This window comes from Xenopus laevis, chromosome 8S, assembly GCF_017654675.1.
Source record: "Xenopus laevis strain J_2021 chromosome 8S, Xenopus_laevis_v10.1, whole genome shotgun sequence".
Lineage (NCBI taxonomy): Eukaryota > Metazoa > Chordata > Amphibia > Anura > Pipidae > Xenopus > Xenopus laevis.
The window spans coordinates 47,698,004-47,709,202 of record NC_054386.1 but is presented as its reverse complement, the minus strand read 5'-3'; the positions used below and the strand labels follow the sequence as shown (position 1 = coordinate 47,709,202).

The 11,199-nt window shown below is 45.4% G+C and overlaps 1 protein-coding gene across 3 annotated transcripts; it reads left to right on the top strand.

Moving 5' to 3' along the window:
- Positions 1 to 4,652: 4,652 nt before the first annotated feature.
- LOC121397561 lies at positions 4,653 to 10,915 on the top strand. Of its 3 annotated transcripts, none has more exons than XM_041574440.1 (2): positions 4,653 to 5,672; positions 8,043 to 10,002. In XM_041574440.1, exons 1-2 carry the CDS (start codon positions 5,105 to 5,107, stop codon positions 8,936 to 8,938), a joined length of 1,464 nt encoding a protein of 487 aa, XP_041430374.1. In that variant the 5' UTR covers positions 4,653 to 5,104; the 3' UTR covers positions 8,939 to 10,002. The 3 variants fall into 3 exon arrangements, with proteins under 3 accessions (XP_041430374.1, XP_041430376.1, XP_041430375.1); XM_041574442.1 differs by lacking the exon at positions 8,043 to 10,002 and adding an exon at positions 10,349 to 10,915 and having other exon boundaries at positions 4,658 to 5,672; XM_041574441.1 differs by having other exon boundaries at positions 4,658 to 5,672; positions 9,005 to 10,002.
- The last annotated feature ends 284 nt before the right edge of the window (positions 10,916 to 11,199 follow it).

The following is an 11,199-nucleotide window of genomic DNA, read 5'->3' as shown; positions in this document are numbered from 1 at the left end:
ATGTAATTTTGATATACTTTGATTTTGTTATGCTTTGTATTGTTTTTTTATTTTAAATAAAAATCCCTATCTGATCCCCAGTAGAAGCGGTGGTGTATCAGTGAGCTCTGTAAATGTCTGGAACAAGCCCAGGCTCTGCTAGGTTTGCCCCCTGCTGGGGGCGGGGCCTCAAAAGGGGCAGGGCGTGACGTCAAAAGGGCGGGCGTGACATCAAAAGGGGCGGGGCCACACGACGGAGACCCGCGGATGCTAGAAGAGGCAAAGAAAAAGGTAAGTTGCAGGGGATTGGGGGCAGGCCGAGGGCTCGTTTTGATCGTATTACAAATTTATCGGTAGCTACATTGCCGGTAAATTTGTAATACCGGCCCCGGCCTTGGTAGGTATTTTACCGGCTACCCTAGGCCCTGCTAGGGCTGGTCGGGCTACCAGGAAAGCTGAGGCCCAGGCTATGGGGCTTAGACATGTGGCTGGAGTTTCAAGGCCAAGGCTAAGATCCTCATCTGCTGGGACCCCAACAACACCTTGGGGGGAAACCAGCAGTGAGAATGAGATGGAGAAGTTTGTGGCTGACAGCAGGAGGCAGAAGCAAAGAAGCGCAGCAGCAGCTCAGGCTCAGGAGGTCTAAGGCCGCAGAGGTGCCCCACAGGGAAGAATCAATCCCCCTGGAGCAGCAAAGACTGAGCTTCTGGTTAAAGTGGATGGAAAGCAAAGTAAACAAATGCAAGGAAAACAAGGAATGGCTACTGATGAAGAAATAAAGCACAAAGGTATGGAAACACAATCTGTACCTTTAATTGTAAATGAACTGCCAATAGTGAGTGTGGATGTGTCTGGGAAAAAACCTGTGTCTGTATCACAAACTGATATTAATGTAAAGAATAAGGAAACTGTGCTGAAGAAATTAAACCTTTGCCAAAATCCCCCCCAGAAGTGTGTGACTGGGGCCTGTGAGCAGCAGAGAATCCAGGGCTGTGCTGAGAAACAAGCAGAGGCTCCACTGTGTGAGCTGGAATCAGTTGGTCAGGTGGGGGAGGAGTCAGGTGCAGCAATTAACCATTCAGTGCATGTGTTACAGCCGACTTGCCAAGAGACTGGAACCCCAGATACAGCTGCCAGACTTTACACTGGTGTTGTATGTAAAGCACAAGTGCCAGTACAGGAGCCCAGTTTATGCAAACTCAGCAAAGCACATAGATTGTGTGAAGAGGGGTTGACTGAAGAGAAGGTACTGTCTCTTAAAGGTACAGACACAAAAGAACCAAAAATTAAAGGCAAAGTTAAAGAAACGCTAACTGCTGAAAAAGTAGCTGAAGCCTTAAAGGAACTAGCCACCTTGCAAAATAAAAAGAAAAAACTGCAGTTGGCAATCAAATCTGTAACTCATGTGTTAGCAATTTCTGAAGGCAACATGAAAGAATTAAATGCAAGGAAGAGAGATGAGTTAAGGGGTGAACTTGCTGACATTGATTTTCAAATAAGTGAGCTGTATAAAGATGTCGATCCATGGAAAGAGATCTACCAAAATAAACAACGATTTGAAACAATGGGATCTAATGTCCGTGGTTCTGTATCAAAGCCTGTTCTGCAGAAATCCTACCAAGCAAGTACATCCAATAGCCCGGCTCATCCGAGAGTGAAACGGAGTTTATCAAACCGTTACCCCCAAAAATGCAAAGGGACAGAGGAAAGGTAAACTGGCAAAACATGGCTTTTGATCAGCAAGATAAGGATAATCAGGAAAAGAGGAAATCTGTAATTAAAACCTTTAAAGTAAATAAACAGAAAAAAGATCTGCCAATTGAAAGATCTTTTGAGTTATCATCGGATCAAGATTTTCCAGATTTACCAAAGGTTAAAGGCAAACTTAATGTGAAGTCACCATGCAAGTCTGCTTCTGTGAGAAGTGACAAACAGCGTGAAGGAGTCCTGGAAGCAGGAGAAGAAAGTGGAATGGAAGTTTCAACAAAATCATTTCCAAATTTGAAAGAGAGTGGCGCGATGGAGATCGGTGCAATGTAGAGCGGCACAGTGGAAAGTGACACAATGGAGAGTGGTGCAGTAAAGATTGCTGCAATGGAGGTCAGCACAATGGAGAGTGGCACAGTGGAGATTTGTGCAATGGAGATCGGTGCAATAGAGATCGATGCAATGGAGATCGGCACAATGGAGAGTGGCACAGTGGAGATTGGTGCAATGGAGATCGGCGCAATGGAGAGTGGTGCAGAGTGGTTTGAATGGTGTGATGGGTGAAGGGGTGCAAGGAAGGAGCAGTGAGAGTGAAAGAGTGCAAGTGCAAGTTAGTGGGAATGCAGGTAACGATTCTACTGGGGAATTAGCAGGTAATAGGCAAGTTGAGGTGGATCAGGCGGAGGCAGCTTCTGTAGAAGTAGAATCAATCCAAGTAGGTGGTGATAGTGTACAAAGAAACCCTGCATCCTTTTGGGACAAAAGAAGGTTGTTCCCAGTTCCAGATTTGTCAGACAATGAGCCCTTTAAGAGAAAGAACTGGGTTAAGATAAAGTGGGATGGTACTAAAGAGGATGCCCCCCCAGGTGCTTTATTGTAAGATCCCTCTTATTAGATGGACTGGGGTTCTCACCAGATGACTTATCGGCCATTATGGCACAGACAGATATTGATTTTGATGTTACATTTAAATTGCCAGAAGCATTAGACCATTTCTGGAAGATATACAATGTACAAAAGAGAGCAGGTCATCAAAACTGGGATGATTTAGTGGTCATATCGATGACCAAGCCAGAAACCAAAAATATAACAATAGTCATGAAAAATTATGCAATTCCCCAGGAGGACAATTTGGTTTAGTTATGGCACCAGTGCACTGTTTTGACTCCTTTTAGTTAAAATATATGATGAAGACAATGTCTGGGCAGGTGCTTGGTGCACGCAGGTGAAGTTAGAAGTAGTAGGCAATGTACCAAATCATCTGCCCAATTCTTTCTCCATAGGCAAGGAGAAAGGTACATGCTTTTATGTTGGCCAGCCGCGCCGATGCTTTAAATGTGGGGCTGGAAACCATTTTGGAAGAACTTGTAAAGTTCTAAAATGTGCACTTTGTAATGCGACAGGCCATGAGGCAGAAAGCTGTGACTGAGTCAGGTGCAATTTGTGCAACAGAATGGACCATTCCCATAGAAGGTGCCCTGAAGCCTATCACAATATTGTCAAACTGTTCCCTGAGATAGATAGGGAAATGAGAAGGGAAATGCAACCGGTGGGAGGAGAAAGAGAACAGGAACAGGACACAGAGCCGCCCCTATCACAGGAAGGTGTTTCCAAAAAGCAAAGACCTGTAAATAGTCAGAAAAGAGGAAAGATGCCAGAAAAGGAGGTAAGAGGGAAGGAAGTTAAGGCTACAAGTGAAGAGAATGTGGAAGGAGAAGGTTGGAAAATCTATCAAAAGAGAAAAACAAAACAAAAATATGCCCATCAGCTTGACCCAGGAGAAGGTGGCTCAGAGGTACTTACATTCTCACTCAGTACTGGGAATAAATTCTCAGTGCTAGACATTGAGTCCTGGGAGAGGAGTTTGAGAGGTTGGAGAAGGAAGAGGGGACAGAGAAGGAGGGAGAGCAAAGAGAGTTGGAGCCTGAGCTTAAGGAAATCCAACTGGCTTCAAAAAAGAGAACTAGAGAAGGTAGTGAACATCCAGTGAGTAAAAAAGGTATAGGAGGCACTGCAGATACTTCCCAAAATCCAGTGGAAAGTTTAGCTGGTGGTGCAGATGAGGGACAGTTTCCCTTTGGGTCCCAGGTAAAAAGATATGGAGACAAGGCTGATTCTTCAGCAAAAGAAAGAAGGACTAAAATTTTGCCAAAAGTACATGATGGTGTTGTCTCCAATTAGATTTCTTGCCTCAAATGTTTGTAGCGTTAAAGTCCAGAGGTCTAGGTTTCTGGCTTTTGAAAGTTTGGCAAACTCAAGCTCAGAGGTGTTTTTCCTTCAGGAGACCCGACTTATCTGTATCATTTATATCTTAGCCTGTGTGAATGCAAAGCTTTGTGTATGGAGAAAGGGAGGAGGGTGGTGTGACGGCCTAATAATTGGAAGTCGGACTTGGGACTTTGTGGTCGGGTTGAACATCTATTTCATGGACAGAAGGACTCTGAGAAAGTTTTGTATGATGGGAAACCTGAAAAATTATTAACTTTTTATGAAAATGGTCTGAATATTTAGTTTCTTTCTGAATTGAAAGTAATATTGTATTTGTTAAGTTTTCACTAATAAAAATATTCCTATCTGATCCACAAAGTAAGCAGGCATGTTTTGTGGAGCTCCTGTGTGGTGCAATTTCCCCTGGCCCTCTAAGGGTCTGGGGGCAGCTTTTTTCCTGTTTTTGGGAACTTATTTCCAGCCCTTTCATATTTTTTTATAAAATGGAAAGAAGAGTTTCGTCCCATGTGAAGAAAGAAAAAGGAGTTGCAGAAAGAAGGAAAGGATTGAGACAGAAAATGGAGGTGGAGAAAAGTACAAGCAAAGCTAAAACCAGCAGGAATAAGGTGGAATATAAGAGAGACAGTGAAAGTAGTGTGGAAGAGGAACTGATGGAAACAAACTCTCAAGCCATGTCAGATGATTTGGAAAGATCTCCAGTTATATTGTCTGATATGGATGTTTCACAAACAAGCACAAGTATCCCTTTAAGCATGCGGCGGTATGAAGATGCAGGCATCGCGAGACTCGGATGACGTCATCGCACCGGAAGGAGGTAAGGGAGCCGGAGCGGTCCACACCGCTAAGAGCCCGATTACGGCCAGCCACAGAGGTCCACAGCCGGGGGAGAAGGAGGCCACAATACCCCATGCAGCACCCAAGGGGCCCCAATTTTGCTCATCACGCCAGCCCACCAACGATCGGGGAGCATTTACGCCACGGGGCAAGACACCAACCAGGGGCCCTATCTTATTAAAACCCCGCCATACAAACCCCATCTCCGCCCAAACAGGGAACCCCCCTCCCAGTAGCCAGAGGGGGGTCCCTCCAAGAAGCAAGGGCCGGGAACTAGGAAAACGCGGGGGGAAAAGCCAGGCCCGCCCCAACAACCCCAGCAGTCCAGCCCCTACAACTCCCCCGATCCATAGGAATGCCCATAGAGGGGGAGGGAGCTGGGAACAGGAGCAGGGCTCCGACGAAGGAGAATGGGGGATGGAGGCAGAATCCACCCCAAACCAATCTAGGGCCAGGCACCCAGGACCTTTCCCAAGGGGGGGAGGGAACTCCAGGCCCAGGGGAACAGGTGGTCACTCGTATTTTCAAACCTCAAGACACTGGAGCCAGCCACAGTGGTCTGGGGAGTATGACCAATGGGAAGATGATGACTCTTGCTATTTTATCGAGGAATACAATTACGAGGATGATTGTGAGTTTTTTTCCTGCAAGCAGCCACGGGCATCGGCAAAGGAGGCCAGTAAAGGGAATGTGGCAGGAAGACATTGGTTACGGAAATAACCGGGTGCCAAGTTTTTATTTTAGAAACCGAGAGGAGGAGGAGAGTTGGATCCAATGGAGAAAGGAGAGAGAGCAGAAGGGAGAGGAGGAAGCAGGACCTTCAAGACGGCAGGAAGGAAGGGAGAGGGCTTCATCCAGTACAGAAGGGCAGTCTTCACAGAACGGCGACAGGACCAAGGTGCCTACACGGAAGACTACTATGGGTGAGTTGAATATTTCTTCTGATTCGGAATCTGATTTTGAGGGGTCAGATAGTGAGACTGAGGGAGGAAAGATATTATCATTAATGAAAAAATTCTTTAGAGGACAAGGGAAAGAAAAAGGTTTAGGAAAAACAAAAGAAAGTAGTCAATCAATGGTGCTAGTTGGAGCAGCAGATACTTACGCATGCGCGTTGACAGAAACAGCAGATCACTTGCTGAGGAAAACTAGGAAAAATATTGAGGCTGGAAAATTTGTGGATATCTATGAGTTGACTAGGGAAGCTGTTCAGGCAAAGGATAACGGGGTGAAAACCGAAGAGAAAGGAAAAAAGGGAAAAACAATTTTCGATTGGTTGAAGGGATTCTTGGTTTTTGCAAGCGTATACTTAGAGAAAAAACCAGAACAATGTTTGAATATTATAAAGTACATAGACACAATAGTCGATACATATTTGTTTTATAGAGGCTCTTCATGGTCGGATTATGACAGGGCTTTTAGGAAGAAGATATTGAGTAGCAAGGTCTTGTCTTTTGGACAAAAGGATATAGATTTGTGGACGAGATTGGTTTCAAAAGATAATGGTTCAGCTGGCAATGGCAATAAAGGGTCATATGCTTTTAAGCCCAGAAACATCTGTTTTGCGTACAACGAGAAAAGGTGTACTAGGGGCTATGCGTGCAGGTTTAAGCATTCTTGTTTGGCTTGCGGATCTTCTCATGCGGTATCTGAATGTAATAAAAAGAAAGAAGGTCAGATAAACAGGCAGCCTTTTCGAACAGCTTACCAGAAGAGCGGAAACGCCAATACAGACAGCCAGGCTAAGTAAAGAGTTGGCAAGTTACCCAGACAAGGAAGCCGCAAAATTTTTAACAAAAGGTTTTTTGGAAGGTTTTAGGATCCCAGTTTTACACCCTCCCCCACCCAGCAAAGTTTTTAAAAATTTGAAATCAGCTAGTCGACATACCGAAGTTTTGAAGCACAAAATCGAAAAAGAAATAAAAGCAGGGAGAATGGCAGGACCATTCGAGGACTTGCCTATTGAGGGGCTAGTAGTGTCACCTTTAGGTATAGTCCCAAAAAAGGAGTCAGGAAAATTTAGAATGATACAGCACCTTTCATATCCAGAAGGAGAATCGGTGAATGATGCTTTAGACGAGGAACAGTGTAAAGTACAATATCAGTCTTTCGATGAAGCATTGGAAATAGTTAGGAGTCAAGGAAAAGGGGCATTGTTGGCAAAGGTAGACATCGAATCTGCATTTAGGTTGTTACCCTTACATCCAGAAAGCTTTAGATTGACAGGTTGTCATTTTCAGGGAGCATTTTATGTCGACCTATGTCTACCCATGGGCTGCGCAATCTCTTGTTCATTTTTTGAGACTTTCAGCACCTATTTGCATTGGCAGTTATATAAAAGATCAGGCAACAAAGCTATAGCTCACTATTTAGATGATTTCCTGATCATAGGCCCCAGACACTCTTCAATCTGTCAGGACACATTAGCAATATTTCTGCATATGTTGAAGGAATTAGGAGTGCCAGTGGCCGTTGACAAAACAGTAGAACCAACCACAAAATTGACCTTTTTGGGTATTGAGATTGATACAGGGGCCAAAATGTGTAGATTACCAAAAGAAAAGGTAGTAAAAACTAGGCAAGCAGTTAGGAGATTGGAAGCAGCGAATAAAGTATCACTGAGGGAAATGCAACAAGCCCTAGGTCTATTGAATTTCGCATGCAGGATAATACCAATGGGTCGCATTTTTAACAGGAGATTGGAAAAATCCACATCAGGGGTTAATAAACCATTTCATAAAATAAGGGTCACAAAGGAAATGAAAGCAGATTTGAAAATATGGAACTGTTTCTTATCTAAATTCAATGGTGTCAGGTTATGGTTAGCAGAAACACAAATTAATCAAGAGGTAGAGCTTTTCACAGATGCAGCCGGAAGCGTTGGCTTTGGAGCTTACTTGGCAGGGAAATGGTGTGCGGCCAGGTGGCCGCAAGCATGGCATGACAAAGGTCTGACAAAGAATTTGACATTGTTGGAGTTATTCCCAATCTTGGTAGCATTGGAGCTTTGGGCAGAAGATTTGAAGGATAGGGCAATTAAGTTCTTTTCTGATAACATGGGAGTGGTCCACGCAGTGAATAACCTGTCATCAGACTCAACCCCAGTAATTGGACTACTAAGACATCTGGTTCTGATTTGTATGAGGTTTAATATATCGTTCAGAGCCCAACATGTACCAGGGGTAGAAAACACTATAGCAGATGCCTTGTCTAGAGAAAAGTGGGATATTTTCTTTAAGTGCGCTCCATATGCGGAAAAATCAGCTTACGCATGCCCTAAAAATTTATGGCAGCTCGTGACCCCCTCTTAGAAGAATTGTGTGAAAGGGCAGTATCCGAAAAGACTCTTTCCAGCTACAAAAGGGCCTGGAAGAGATGGCAGATATTCTGCAGAAGCGGTAAGAGCAATCAAGGCACTAAGGATTTGGTGTCATTTTTAATGGTCCTGTACAGAGAAGGAAAGTCAAGAGCAGGAGCCAGCAACCCATTAGCCGCAATTTCTCATTTTTCCATAGTAAAGGGTAGAGCAGATATCACACATGATCCATTAGTTAGGAAAATAATGAAGGGATGGGCAAGAGTTGAAGGCCCCAGGGTCGATAAGCGAGAACCCATAATTGAATGCAGACTAAAAATGATTCTGAACTCTCTTGAGGAGGTGTGTTCAGACCAATTTGAATGTATTTTGTTTAGAGCAGCCTTCGCTCTGGCTTTCAGAGGAGCGTTTAGGATAAGCGAATTGGTCCCCCCATCCAAGAAGGTAACAGATAAAGGTTTAATGTATAGCCAGGTTTTATTACAGGACAGGAAGTTGTTAGTTTACATCAGTAGATCAAAAACAGATCAGTTGGGTAAGGGCAGATGGTTCAGTATACAAAAAACTTCGAGAATAACATGCCCGGTCAAGGCCTTGCAGGATTACATAGGGATGCGCCCAGCAGGGGGGCACCTTTTGTTAATTCACAGGGACTTATCCCCCATGTCAGCATTTCAATTTAGGCAAGTGCTCAAAAAGGCAGTCATTGCGAACGGATGGGATCCTAAAAAATTTGGATCACATTCATTCAGGATAGGGGCAGCAACAGAAGCAGCAATGAGGGGAGAAACAGAGGATAGGATAAAAGGAATTGGGAGGTGGAAATCAAAAGCATACAAAAAATACATACGCCCCATAAATGTAACACAGTAGTAATCCTACAATTTTTAACCTACCCCCCCCCCTTTTTTTTTTTTTTTCTTTGGTTTGTTGCTGCAGGGGGAAAAGCTACCTGCAACATTTTGATCATAGGCCACTCCTTTATTTTTTGGGCAAGACAGCATGCAGCAGGCAAGCAGTTGGGGTTACCGGAGGAACACATGAAGATTACATGGCAGGGGTGGAGAGGCATGAAGTGGGAACAAATGAGAGGCCGGTTGTATAGTTCAATACAGAAGTTCAAGTTCATAAACCTGGTGATAGTACATGCTGGGGGAAATGACCTTACGTCAATCAAAACCCCAGCGTTGATAGAAAGCATGAGAAAGGACTTGGAGGATTTAATGTCCAGCAACAAGATAGGGGGAGTGGCTTGGTCAGACATCATACAGAGAGGAGAATGGCGAGGAGCAGTTTCCCCCCAGGGCATTGAAAGAGCCAGGAAAAAAGTAAACCGGGCCATGCACAAGATCATGTGTTCCTCAGGTAACGGGGTAATTAGACATGACAATATAAGGTACCGACAAACACAGCTTTTTAGAAAGGATAAAGTACATTTGACAGAGGAAGGTTTGGATTTGTTCTGGGCAAACTTCAGGAATTATATAGAAGAATGGTGGAGGTCGCAGGAGGTCTAGGTGGGCCATGGAAAAGGATAGGTGGCACCCTTCCCTTCTTTTCCATTGTGTGGCATCAGTGCGGCTCCAGGAAGATGGATGGTTTTTTCAGTGAAGTGCAGGCCTACCCTCGGAAAGTCGCGAGTGTGGAGCAGACTTTGACTGCACGGTCTTGTCTGTGTCATGCGAGAGGCTGGGTTAGCGCCATTATTGCACATGATAGGGAGCAGGGGGATGGGCTACTGGTTGGTCAACAGCGGGCGCTCTGCCCCATGATCCCTGCTCTCTAAAATAACTGTTTGGTACGGTGTGGGCACCAGGCCCACGTTCTTGGCGATTATAGGAGCCGCAGCTGGTGGTCAGGGTGTACCTAGTCCTTGGCACATATATATATAACTTTGTTAATAAAATACGTGACCTCCACAGATTTTGCCACCTTAAGAAGTCTCCGTGTCGTTATTCAGGTTTTTATTCAGGTTGGTGGTAAGCACAACGGAAGGGGGTAGGGGGATCCTTAGCCTAGGAGGAACGAGGCCCACATAGGGTCGAGATGAGTTTAGGCTAGGCCCCCTCCCCCGCTAGATGTGTATTGTGAGTATCGGCTGTCAGCCCCCACTCTCTCTCACAGGGAGTTACAACAATAGGTCCCCCTTTTCGGCGGGAAAAAAGGGGGCGGGCTGAAGGGCGGAGCCAGGGGGCAGGTAAGCCAGGAAGGGGCTTTTTAAGGAGGAGCAGGAGGCCAGTAAAACATAACCTGTTTTTTCTTTCTCCCACCCTCCCATCCCAGGTAAAGAGCAAGAAGATACGAAAAGACGGTGCTCCAGGGTTTCTAGCAACCGATCGCCCTTATGGGGTCAGGAAGGAATTTTTCATCAGGCTGCTAATTGGCCAAAAAAGCACCTGAGTTTTTTGCCTTCCTCTGGGGCACCATTATCTGTGTAGGTCAATAGGTACCACCCTGACACAGCTGCGTTTTCAGTGACAAGGCATCAGTGCGGCTCCAGGAAGATGGATGGTTTTTTCAGTGAAGTGCAGGCCAACCCTCGGAAAGTCGCGAGTGTGGAGCAGACTTTGACTGCACGGTCTTGTCTGTGTCATGCGAGAGGCTGGGTTAGCGCCATTATTGCACATGATAGGGAGCAGGGGGATGGGCTACTGGTTGGTCAACAGCGGGCGCTCTGCCCCATGATCCCTGCTCTCTAAAATAACTGTTTGGTACGGTGTGGGCACCAGGCCCACGTTCTTGGCGATTATAGGAGCCGCAGCTGGTGGTCAGGGTGTACCTAGTCCTTGGCACATATATATATAACTTTGTTAATAAAATACGTGACCTCCACAGATTTTGCCACCTTAAGAAGTCTCCGTGTCGTTATTCAGGTTTTTATTCAGGTTGGTGGTAAGCACAACGGAAGGGGGTAGGGGGATCCTTAGCCTAGATAATCTGAGACCCATGAGAGGAGCGGGACTTTTAGTGTTGGTGTGGAGAAGGCGGCAGTAATGGCGGCAGGTGAGACAGAGCAGACCTGTGATGTGAGTGCGGCGCTTACCAGTGAGTCCCTAAAGCATTGCAAGGCTAGCAGTGCATGCTGGGAGAGAGACCCGGAGAAGGGAACACGTGATGCGGAAGTGGCTGCAGAG

Excerpts from the sequence above, each read along its gene's own strand:
- LOC121397561 (XM_041574440.1), top strand. The coding sequence starts at position 5,105 with ATGCCCATAGAGGGGGAGGGAGCTGGGAACAGGAGCAGGGCTCCGACG. Across the intron at positions 5,673-8,042 it reads TACACGGAAGACTACTATGG|CTCGTGACCCCCTCTTAGAA; the intron begins GTGAGTTGAATA and ends AATTTATGGCAG.